Here is a 12,178-nt window from a genome sequence, read left to right on the forward strand (position 1 = left end):
ACACAGGGGAGCGAGCTGCCTCAGACTGGTGATCAGCTGGATGAAGAGTATTGTTAAGAGTCTATATCCTTGATGAACCACACCACAGACCGAGAAATTGTCATGCAGAAGATGAAGGAGACCTTCAACTATAGACAGCGCCTCATCTACAATCACTGTTTTTGTTTCTTTTTAGAGTGGGACAGTGATATGGCATACATTTTGTATATATTTATTATATATTAATCTTATATTTGAAATACATCATAAGTCTATTTTCTATGTCTGATGAGTATATTTAAAAGTGTATGAAAGTTCAAGTGTACTACAATTTTCAGTGTAAACTATGAACAACACTGTACACATTCCTCCAGACAACAGTCTACAATATAGATGTTGACACCACTAAAGAAAGTCCAAAGGTGAAGGAACTGAGAGCCAAGCTCCATGAACAGGAACAAAGAGTCAGTGAACAATGTTTAAGTGTTACATTTGCAGAACATTGCATAATGTACCTCAATTTTTTTTCATGACTTATATCCGGGCAGAAAATTTGTTCTTGTTTATGCTCAAGAAGGGTGTTCACTACAATTTTAAAGGTTTTAGAAAGCATTTAAATGGTTATCATAATACTGTTGACATGGACACAAGCAGTGATATTATGCAAATGTCATATCAGTCAGACTTTGGTGTACAGAGCTCACAAGAAGATGCCTCTGAAATAGACCTAGTTGTGATAAATCAACCTTCAACATCTCATATGTCAAAAGACCAGGCAAAAGATATGTGTGCATCGATTATAGCAAACGTACAGGGCAGTGGTGTTGCCAACAGTCTTGTGTTATCTGTTGTTGAAAGTATAGAGTATGTTGATGAAGTTCAAACAAGTCTTAAAGAACAAGTGCTAAGTGCAGCGTCTCCTGACAATCCATGCAGAAATGCAGTTGGGGTGATGGGGTGTTGTCAAACTGGTGGAAATTCATTTAAGAGTGAGGTTTGATTCAAAGAGAAACAAGAAATCTGTAGTATATGAACAGGTAAATGACAATTTCATATATGTAAAAACTTTGGAGTTAATTTTCAGGAATGTCGAATTAATAAATCTGCTGCTCTTGGCAACATCTACCAAGACTTCTGTGATGGAAAATACTATAAAAATCATCCACTGTGTTCAAAATCAAAAAAAAAAAAAAAAAAAAAATATTGCAAATTCGAGTTTATTATGATGAATTTGAAACTGCAAACCGTCTCAGGTTAAAACAAAGCATTCATAGACTTGGATGTTTGTATTTTACACTCCGTAATTTACCACCTTGTTTCCATCTCACCTGTTTGTTTCATTCCAAAGATGACAAGGAATGTGGCATTAACTAAATCCTTACTCCATTTGTAGAAGATGTTAAGAGTATTAGAGCAAAATGGAATGAAAGCATCATTTACTGAACAACCTATGGAACCATTACTCAAGTAACAGGTGACAATTTAGGTCTTAAAGGGTTAGTTCACCCTAAAATGAAAATTCTCTCATTAATTACTCACCTCATGCCGTTCCACACCCATAAGACCTTCATTAATCTTCGAAACACAAATTAAGATATTTTAGTTGAAATCCGATGGCTCCGTGAGGCCTTCATAGGGAGCAATGACATTTCCTCTCTCAAGATTCATAAAGGTACTAAAAACATATTTAAATCAGTTCATGTGAGTACAGTGGTTCAATATTAATATTATAAAGCGACAAGAATATTTTTGGTGCGCCAAAATAACCAAAATAACGACTTATTTAGTGATGGTCGATTTCAAAACACTGCTTCAGGAAGCAACGGAGCGTTATGTATCAGTGTATAACTGGTCACATGTAGCATGTGTAGACATGATATAAAATGCATGCAGTTAAAAGATGTTTGATAAGTCCTTTTAAAATTGTTTGGAAAAATTTGATAGTTTATTTGTCTCTGAGTTTTTTTGTGTCATTCATAGGTCACTCAGAGAAAACAGGCCTGCATTGGCCATTGTTTATTTTCTTGGGCTTAAATTGTGTTGTCTTTTGGACCATTTGGCTTCTAAACATTACTTAATTTGCCATAAAGTTTGCCACCTTTCCCTCAGTCAGGAAGCATGTGAGGCCATAAAAAAAATACTTTGCAGGGAGAGTGTCATTAGACAGGCCGGAGATGTGAATGACATTTTATCTGAGTTTGGGTCCTGTAATGTTGGTTTGGGCCTCTGGAATTATGTTTAAAAGACTCATCTGAACAGTTCATTTGTCTGGTTCGTCCATAGTTCCTACACCCAAGAGCAATTTGGTGATGATCAGTGTATTTTCCTGCATGAAGGAGCACTAGGTCAAGAGTGACAAAGTGACTCTGAAAGTGACATTGAAATTTTGCATCCGGGGTCAGGCAAGTCCCCGGATTTTAAACCCATAGAGAACCTGTGGTCAATCCTCAAAAGGCAAGAGGACAAGCAAAAGTTCACCAATTGATCAACTTGTGCTCAAACTTGCTTAAGGCAAGATGGAACACCATCATTCAGGATTTGGCATGCTGGATATCAGCACAGGCCAGAGACAAGAATCAACACTGTAAATATTAACACTTGGCATTTGTTGAATGTTTTTGCCAATAAAAGCTCTTAACTTGTGAAATGCTTTTTTCCCCCCCAATATTTTCCAGTATACCATAGAAATGTGGAAAAAAAAAAAAAAAAAAAAAAAAAAAAAACCTGAAGCCGCAAACTTTGCAAAACACATATCTTTGAGTATGACAAAAACATACATTAAGTTGACTACAGTGAAAACATTTTTATTCATTTATTAGTGACATTACACAAAATATAAAAGACATTTTCCAAAAACAATTGCAAAAAATATAAGTTAACAATTTTTTTTGACATTGGCATTTATTATATTATTTATTACATTTATTAAATTATCAGGAAAACAGAAACTGTTGAAGTTGTGCCTAAGTAGTTTCTCCTGAAATAGATGTTTTCAAAGGCATTGTTAAGCCACATGTAGTTTCAGGTGAAGTTGTTCTTGCAGTTGTCATTACAGGTGTGGATGTTTCCAATGCAATTCCTGTTGACCTAACAGAGGGTGTCTCAGCAGATGCAGTACCTAGAGTAGTACTTTCTAGATAAGTGGTGCATATGGTAGTTTCTGCAGAAGCAGCACCTTTCAGGTGAGGTTGTTGCTCAAGCAGTTGTCATTACAGGTATCAATGTTTCCAAATTAATTTCTGTTGACTGAAATAGGTTTCTGTAATAGCTGGCCTTGTAATGTAACATTTGGTACTGTCATTACAGTTGTACACATTTCCAACAAGGTATTGTCTACATAAGTGGTGCCTAGGGTACTTTCTGCAAAAGCGGCAGTTTTCAGGTGAGGTTGATGCTTCAGCAGTTGTCACAGGCGCTGATGTTTCCAAAAGAATGTCTGTTGATTAGACTGAATGTGTCGTTTCTGCAGCAGCTGGCGTTGTGGCCCAACTTTGTGTACTGTCATTACAGTTGTGGACATTTCCAACATGGTACTCGTTTAGTGTAGCCTAGGGTACTTTCTGCAAAAGTAGCCATTTTCAGGTGAGGTTGTTGCTTCAGCAGTTGATGTTTCCAAAAGAATGTCTGCTGATTTCACTGAATGTGTCGTTTCTGCAGCAGCTGGCGTTGTGACCCAACTTTGTGTACTGTCAGTACAGTTGTGGACATTTCCAACATGGTACCGTCTACAGAGGTAGTGCCTAGGGTACTTTCTGCAAAAGTAGTCATTTTCAGGTGAGGTTGTTGCTTCAGCAGTTGATGTTTCCAAAAGAATGTCTGCTGATTTGACTGAATGTGTTGTTTCTGCAGCAGCTGGCGTTGTGACCCAACTTTGTGTACTGTCAGTACAGTTGTGGACATTTCCAACATGGTACCGTCTACAGAGGTAGTGCCTAGGGTACTTTCTGCAAAAGTAGCCATTTTCAGGTGAGGTTGTTGCTTCAGCAGTTGATGTTTCCAAAAGAATGTCTGCTGATTTGACTGAATGTGTTGTTTCTGCAGCAGCTGGTGTTGTGACCCAACTTTGTGTACTGTCAGTACAGTTGTGGACATTTCCAACATGGTACCGTCTACAGAGGTAGTGCCTAGGGTACTTTCTGCAAAAGTAGTTTTCAGGTGAGGTTGTTGCTTCAGCAGTTGATGTTTCCAAAAGAATGTCTGCTGATTTGACTGAATGTGTTGTTTCTGCAGCAGCTGGCGTTGTGACCCAACTTTGTGTACTGTCAGTACAGTTGTGGACATTTCCAACATGGTACCGTCTACAGAGGTAGTGCCTAGGGTACTTTCTGCAAAAGTAGTCATTTTCAGGTGAGGCTGTTGCTTCAGCAGTTGTCATAGGTGTTGATGTTTCCAAAAGAACGTCTGCAGCAGCTGGCCTTGTCCACACCCTTAATGGTGTCGTTTCATCAGAAGTAGTGCCTAGAGAAGAACTTTCTGGAAAAGTTATGCTTAAGGTAGAACTTTCTGCAGAAGATGTAGTTTGAACCAATGTGGTTTCAGCAGCAGATGTTAAGCCAGGTGTAGTTACAACTGTGGATGTTTTCATAGCTGCTGTCATTACAGGTATGGATGTTTCCAGTACAATTCCTGTTGAACTAACCAAGTAGCCATTTTCAGGCAAGGTTGTTGCTTCAGCAGTTGATGTTTCCAAAGGAATGTCTGTTGATTTGACTGAATGTGTCGTTTCTGCAGCAGCTGGCATTGTAACCCAACTTTGTGTACTGTCATTGCAGTTGTAGACATTTCCAACATGGTACTGTCTACAGAAGTAGTGCCTAGGGTACTTTCTGCAGAAGCAGCAGTTTTCAGTTGAGGTTGCTGCTTCAGCAGTTGTCATAGGTGTTGATGTTTCCAAAAGAACATCTGCAGCAGCTGGCCTTGTCCACACCCTTAATGGTGTTGTTTCAGCAGAGGTAGTGCCTAGAGAAGAACTTTCTGGAAAAGTTATGCTTAAGGTAGAACTTTCTGCAGAAGATTTAGTTTGAACCAATGTGGTTTCGACAGCAGATGCTGTAGTTTGAGCCAATGTGGTTTCAGCAGGAGATGTTGTGGTTTGAGCCAATGTGGTTTCAACAGCAGATGTTAAGCCAGGTGTAGTTACAACTGTGGATGTTTTCATAGCTGCTGTCATTATAGGTATGGATGTTTGCAGTACAATTCCTGTTGAACTAACTAAGTAGCCATTTTCAGGTGAGGTTGTTGCTTCAACAGTTGATGTTTCCAAAGGAACGTCTGTTGATTTGACTGAATGTGTCGTTTCTGCAGCAGCTGGCGTTGTAACCCAACTTTGTGTACTGTCATTGCAGTTGTAGACATTTCCAACATGGTACTGTCTACAGAAGTAGTGCCTAGGGTACTTTCTGCAGAAGCAGCAGTTTTCAGTTGAGGTTGCTGCTTCAGCAGTTGTCATGGGTGTTGATATTTCCAAAAGAACGTCTGCAACAGCTGGCCTTGTCCACACCCTTAATGGTGTCGTTTCAGCAGAAGTAGTGCCTAGAGAAGAACTTTCTGGAAAAGTTATGCTTAAGGTAGAACGTTCTGCAGAAGATGTAGTTTGAACCAATGTGGATTCAACAGCAGATGTTAAGCCAGGTGTAGTTACAACTGTGGATGTTTTCATAGCTGTTGTCATTACAGGTGTGGATGTTTCCAATACAATTCCTGTTGAACTAACTGAGGGTGTCGTTTCAGCAGAAGTAGTGCCGCCTAAGGTGGTACTTTCTGCAGTATGTGGTTTCAGCAGCAGATGTTGTGGTTTGAGCCAATGTGGTTTCAGCAGCAGATGTTGTGGTTTGAGCCAATGTGGTTGCAGCAGCAGATGTTGTGGTTTGAGCCAATGTGGTTTCAGCAGCAGATGTTAAGCCAGGTGTAGCAATGTGATGTTTTAATGCTGTTGCATTACAGGTGTGTGTTTCAATACAATTCCTGTTGAACACTGAGGTGTACTTTTGGAGCAGATTGCAATGTGGGCAGCAGATGTTGTGGTTTGAGCTGCAGATGTTGTGGTTTGAGCCAATGTGGTTTCAGCAGCAGATGTTGTGGTTTGAGCCAATGTGGTTTCAGCAGCAGATGTTGTGGTTTGAGCCAATGTGGTTGCAGCAGCAGATGTTGTGGTTTGAGCCAATGTGGCAGCAGATGTTGTGGTTTCAGCAGCAGATGTTGTGGTTTGAGCCAATGTGGTTGCAGCAGCAGATGTTGTGGTTTGAGCCAATGTGGTTGCAGCAGCAGATGTTGTGGTTTGAGCCAATGTGGTTGCAGCAGCAGATGTTGTGGTTTGAGCCAACGTGGTTTCAGCAGCAGATGTTAAGCCAGGTGTAGTTACAACTGTGGATGTTTTAATAGCTGTTGTCATTACAGGTGTGGATGTTTCCAATACAATTCCTGTTGAACTAACTGAGGGTGTACTTTCTGGAGAAGTGCTGCTTAGGGTAGTAGTTTCTGCAGATGTTGTGGTTTGAGCCAATGTGGTTTCAACAGCAGATGTTGGGGTTTGAGCCAATGTGGTTTCAGCTGATGTTGTGGTTTGAGCCAACGTGGTTGCAGCAACAGATGTTGTGGTTTGAGCCAATGTGGTTTCAGCAGCAGATGTTGTGGTTTGAGCCAATGTGGTTGCAGCAGCAGATGTTGTGGTTTGAGCCAATGTGGTTGCAGCAGCAGATGTTGTGATTTGAGCCAATGTGGTTTCAGCAGCAGATGTTGTGGTTTGAGCCAATGTGGTTTCAGCAGCAGATGTTGTGGTTTGAGCCAATGTGGTTGCAGTAGCAGATGTTGTGGTTGCAGCAGCAGATGTTGTGGTTTGAGCCAATGTGGTTGCAGCAGCAGATGTGCCAATGTGGTTGCAGCAGCAGATGTTGTGGTTTGAGATGTTGTGGTTTGAGCCAATGTGGTTGCAGCAGCAGATGTGGTTTGAGCCAATGTGGTTTCAGCAGCAGATGTTGTGGTTTGAGCCAATGTAGCTGCAACAGTAGATGTTGTGGTTTCAGCAGCAGATGTTGTGGTTTGAGCCAATGTGGTTGCAGTAGCAGATGTTGTGGTTTCAGCAGCAGATGTTGTGGTTTGAGCCAATGTGGTTGCAGTAGCAGATGTTGTGGTTGCAGCAGTAGATGCTGTGGTTTGAGCAGCAGATGTTGTGGTTTGAGCCAATGTGGTTGCAGCAGCAGATGTTGTGGTTTGAGCCAATGTGGTTGCAGCAGCAGATGTTGTGGTTTGAGCCAATGTAGTTGCAGTAGCAGATGTTGTGGTTTCAGCAGTAGATGTTGTGGTTTCAGCCAATGTGGTTGCAGCAGCAGATGTTGTGGTTTGAGCCAATGTGGTTGCAGTAGCAGATGTTGTGGTTGCAGCAGAAGATGTTGTGGTTTGAGCCAATGTGGTTGCAGCAGCAGATGTTGTGGTTTGTGCCAATGTGGTTTCAGCAACAGATGTTGTGGTTTCAGCCAATGTGGTTGCAGCAGCAGATGTTGTGGTTTCAGCAGCAGATGTTGTGGTTTGAGCCAATGTAGTTGCAACAGTAGATGTTGTGGTTTGAGCCAATGTGGTTGCAGCAGCAGATGTTGTGGTTTGAGCCAATGTGGTTGCAGCAACAGATGTTGTGGTTTGAGCCAATGTGGTTGCAGCAGCAGATGTTGTGGTTTCAGCAGCAGATGTTGTGGTTTGAGCCAATGTGGTTGCAGCAGCAGATGTTGTGGTTTCAGCAGCAGATGTTGTGGTTTGAGCCAATGTGTTGCAACAGTAGATGTTGTGGTTTGAGCCAATGTGGTTTCAGTAGCAGATGTTGTAGTTTGAGCCAATGTGGTTTCAGTTGCAGATGTTGTGGTTTGAGCCAATGTGGTTTCAGTAGCAGATGTTGTAGTTTGAGCCAATGTGGTTTCAGTAGCAGATGTTGTAGTTTGAGCCAATGTGGTTTCAGTTCCAGATGTTGTGGTTTGAGCCAATGTGGTTGCAGTAGCAGATGTTGTGGTTTCAGCAGCAGATGTTGTGGTTTGAGCCAATGTGGTTGCAGCAGCAGATGTTGTGGTTTGAGCCAATGTGGTTGCAGCAGCAGATGTTGTGGTTGCAGCAGTAGATGCTGTGGTTTGAGCAGCAGATGTTGTGGTTTGAGCTAATGTGGTTGCAGCAGCAGATGTTGTGGTTTGAGCCAATGTAGTTGCAGTAGCAGATGTTGTGGTTTCAGCAGATGTTGTGGTTTGAGCCAATGTGGTTGAAGCAGCAGATGTTGTGGTTGAAGCAGCAGATGTTAAGCCATGTGTAGTTACAACTGTGGATGTTTTAATAGCTGTTGCTATTACAGGCGTGGATGTTTCCAATACAATTCCTGTTGAACTAACTAAGGGTGTAGTTTCAGCAAAAGTGGTGCCTAGGGAAGAAGTTTCTGTAGAAGTGCTGCTTAGGGTAGTACTTTCAGCCAATGTGGTTTCAGCAGCAGATGTTGTGGTTTCAGCAGCAGATGTTGTGGTTTCAGCAGCAGATGTTGTGGTTTGAGCCAATGTGGTTACAGCCACAGATGTTTGAGCCAGTGTGGTTTCAGCAGCAGATGTGGTTGGAGCCAATGTGGTTTCAGCAGCAGATGCTGTGGTTTGAGCCAATGTGGTTGCAGCAGCAGATGTTGTGGTTTGAGCCAATGTGGTTTCGGCAGATGTTGTGGTTTGAGCCAATGTGGTTTCAGCAGCAGATGTTGTGGTTTCAGCAGCAGATGTTGTGGTTTGAGCCAATGTGGTTGCAGCAGCAGATGTTGTGGTTTGAGCCAATGTGGTTGCAGCAGCAGATGTTGTGGTTTGAGCCAATGTGGTTTCAGCAGCAGATGCTGTGGTTTGAGCCAATGTGGTTGCAGCAGCAGATGTTGTGGTTTGAGCCAATGTGGTTTCAGCAGATGATGTTGTAGTTTGCAACAATGTGGTTTTAGCAGCAGATGTTGTGGTTTGAGCCAATGTGGTTTCAGCAGCAGATGTTGTGGTTTGAGCCAATGTGGTTGCAGCAGCAGATGTTGTGCTTTGAGCCAATGTGGTTTCTGCAGCAGCTGTTGTGGTTTGAGCCAATGTGGTTTCAGCAGCAGATGTTGTGGTTTGAGCCAATGTGGTTTTGACACCAGATGTTGTGTTTGAGCCATTGTGGTTTCAGCAGCAGATGTTGTGTTTGAGCCATTGTGGTTTCAGCAGCAGATGTTGTGGTTTGAGCCAATGTGGTTCCAGCAACAGATGTTGTGGTTTGAGCCAATGTGGTATCAGCAGCAGATGTTGTGGTTTGAGCCATTGTGGTTTCAGCAGCAGATGTTTGAGCCAATGTGGTTTCAGCAGCAGTTGTGGTTTGAGCCAATGTGGTTTCAAAAGCAGATGTTGTGGTTTGAGCCAATGTGGTTTTGACAGCAAATGTTGTGGTTTGAGCCAATGTGGTTTCAGCAGTAGATGTTGGGGTTTGAGCCAATGTGGTTACAGCCGCAGATGTTTGAGCCAGTGTGGTTTCAGCAGCAGATGTTGTGGTTTGAGCCAATGTGGTTTCAGCAGCAGATGTTGTGGTTTGAGCCAATGTGGTTACAGCCGCAGATGTTTGAGCCAGTGTGGTTTCAGCAGCAGATGTTGTGGTTTGAGCCAATGTGGTTTCAGCAGCAGTTGTTGTGGTTTGAGCCAATGTGGTTTCAGCAGCAGATGTTGTGGTTTGAGCCAATGTGGTTTCAGCAGCAGATGTTAAGCCATGTGTAGTTACAACTGTGGATGTTTTAATAGCTGTTATTACAGGCGTGGATGTTTCCAATACAGTTCCTGTTGAACTAACTCTGGGTGAAGTTTCAGCAAAAGTGGTGCCTAGGGAAGAAGTTTCTGTAGAAGTGCTGCTTAGGGTAGTACTTTCAGCCAATGTGGTTTCAGCAGATGATGTTGTAGTTTGCAACAATGTGGTTTTAGCAGCAGATGTTGTGGTTTGAGCCAATGTGGTTTCAGCAGCAGATGTTGTGGTTTGAGCCAATGTGGTTGCAGCAGCAGATGTTGTGGTTTCAGCAGCAGATGTTGTGGTTTCAGCAGCAGATGTTGTGCTTTGAGCCAATGTGGTTTCTGCAGCAGCTGTTGTGTTTTGAGCCATTGTGGTTTCAGCAGCAGATGTTGTGGTTTGAGCCAATGTGGTTCCAGCAACAGATGTTGTGGTTTGAGCCAATGTGGTATCAGCAGCAGATGTTGTGGTTTGAGCCATTGTGGTTTCAGCAGCAGATGTTTGAGCCAATGTGGTTTCAGCAGCAGATGTTTGAGCCAATGTGGTTTCAGCAGCAGTTGTGGTTTGAGCCAATGTGGTTTCAAAAGCAGATGTTGTGGTTTGAGCCAATGTGGTTTTGACAGCAGATGTTGTGGTTTGAGCCAATGTGGTTTTGACAGCAGATGTTGTGGTTTGAGCCAATGTGGTTTCAGCAGTAGATGTTGGGGTTTGAGCCAATGTGGTTACAGCCGCAGATGTTTGAGCCAGTGTGGTTTCAGCAGCAGATGTTGTGGTTTGAGCCAATGTGGTTTCAGCAGCAGATGTTTGAGCCAATGTGGTTTCAGCAGTAGATGTTGTGGTTTGAGCCAATGTGGTTACAGCCGCAGATGTTTGAGCCAGTGTGGTTTCAGCAGCAGATGTTGTGGTTTGAGCCAATGTGGTTTCAGCAGCAGATGTTGTGGTTTGAGCCAATGTGGTTTCAGCAGCAGATGTTTGAGGCAATGTGGTTTTAGCAGCAGATGTTGTGGTTTGAGCCAATGTGGTTTCAGCAGCAGTTGTTGTGGTTTGAGCCAATGTGGTTGTCAGCAGCAGATGTTGTGGTTTGAGCCAATGTGGTTTCAGCAGCAGTGTTGTGGTTTGAGCCAATGTGGTTTCAGCAGCAGATGTTGTGGTTTGAGCCAATGTGGTTTCAGCAGCAGATGTTTGAGCCAGTGTGGTTTCAGCAGCAGATGTTGTGGTTTGAGCCAATGTGGTTTCAGCAGCAGATGTTTGAGCAATGTGGTTTCAGCAGCAGATGTTGTGGTTTGAGCCAATGTTGTTTCAGCAGCAGATGTGGTTTTGACAGCAGATGTTGTGGTTTGAGCCAATGTGGTTTCAGCAGCAGATGTTGTAGTTTGAGCCAATGTGGTTTTAGCAACAGATGTTGTGGTTTGAGCCAATGTGGTTTCAGCAGCAGATGTGGTGGTTTGAGCCAACGTGGTTTCAACAGCAGATGTGGTTTTAACAGTAGATCTTGTCGTTTGAGCCAATGTGGTTTTAGCAACAGATGTTGTAGTTTGAGCCAATGTGGTTTCAGCAGCAGATGTGGTGGTTTGAGCCAATGTGGTTTCAGCAGCAGATGTGGTTTTGACAGCAGATGTTGTGGTTTGAGCAGCAGATGTTGTGGTTTGAGCCAATGTGGTTTCAGCCAATGTGGTTTTGACAGCAGATGTTGTGGTTTGAGCCAATGTGGTTTCAGCAGCAGATGTTTGAGCCAATGTGGTTTCTGCAGCAGATGTTGTGGTTTGAGCCAATGTGGTTTCAGCAGCAGATGTGGTGGTTTGAGCCAATGTGGTTTTGACACCAGATGTTGTGTTTTGAGCCAATGTGGTTTCAGCAGCAGATGTTGTGGTTTGAGCCAATGTGGTTTTAGCAGTAGATGTTGTTTGAGCCAATGTGGTTTCAGCAGCAGATGTTGTGGTTTGAGCCAATGTGGTTCAGCAGCAGATGTTGTGGTTTGAGCCAATGTGGTATCAGCAGCAGATGTTTGAGCCAATGTGGTTTCAGCAGTAGATGTTTGAGCCAATGTGGTTTCAGCAGCAGAGGTTGTGGTTTGAGCCAATGTGGTTTCAGCAGCAGGTGTTGTGGTTTGAGCCAATGTGGTTTTAGCAGCAGATGTTGTGGTTTGAGCCAATGTGGTATCAGCAGCAGATGTTTGAGCCAATGTGGTTTCAGCAGCAGAGGTTGTGGTTTGAGCCAATGTGGTTTCAGCAGCAGGTGTTGTGATTTGAGCCAATGTGGTTTCAGCAGCAGATGTTGTGGTTTGAGCCAATGTGGTTTGAGCAGCAGATGTTGTGGTTTGAGCCAATGTGGTTTCAGCAGCAGATGTTGTGGTTTGAGCCAATGTGGTTTCAACAGCAGATGTTGTGGTTTGAGCCAATGTGGTTTCAGCAGCAGATGTTGTGGTTTGAGCCAATGTGGTTTCAGCAGGAGTTGTTGTGGTTTG

At 43.0% G+C, this 12,178-nt stretch overlaps 2 protein-coding genes across 2 annotated transcripts; both read right to left on the reverse strand.

Moving 5' to 3' along the window:
* Positions 1–3,517: 3,517 nt before the first annotated feature.
* On the reverse strand, positions 3,518–5,747 carry LOC125255970 (mucin-17-like). Its single transcript, XM_048171581.1, has 2 exons — positions 5,010–5,747; positions 3,518–4,508 (listed from the first exon to the last, which is right to left on the reverse strand). The coding sequence occupies exons 1-2, from the start codon at positions 5,648–5,650 to the stop codon at positions 3,518–3,520; spliced, it is 1,632 nt and encodes a 543-aa protein (XP_048027538.1). The 5' UTR covers positions 5,651–5,747.
* Positions 5,748–9,050: 3,303 nt separating this feature from the next.
* On the reverse strand, positions 9,051–10,746 carry LOC125255690 (cell wall integrity and stress response component 3-like). Its single transcript, XM_048171111.1, has 2 exons — positions 10,715–10,746; positions 9,051–10,684 (listed from the first exon to the last, which is right to left on the reverse strand). The coding sequence occupies exon 2, from the start codon at positions 10,192–10,194 to the stop codon at positions 9,058–9,060; it is 1,137 nt and encodes a 378-aa protein (XP_048027068.1). The 5' UTR covers positions 10,195–10,684; positions 10,715–10,746; the 3' UTR covers positions 9,051–9,057.
* Between the last annotated feature and the right edge of the window lie 1,432 nt (positions 10,747–12,178).

This window comes from Megalobrama amblycephala, linkage group LG20 (genome assembly GCF_018812025.1).
Source record: "Megalobrama amblycephala isolate DHTTF-2021 linkage group LG20, ASM1881202v1, whole genome shotgun sequence".
NCBI classification, from domain to species: Eukaryota; Metazoa; Chordata; class Actinopteri; order Cypriniformes; family Xenocyprididae; genus Megalobrama; species Megalobrama amblycephala.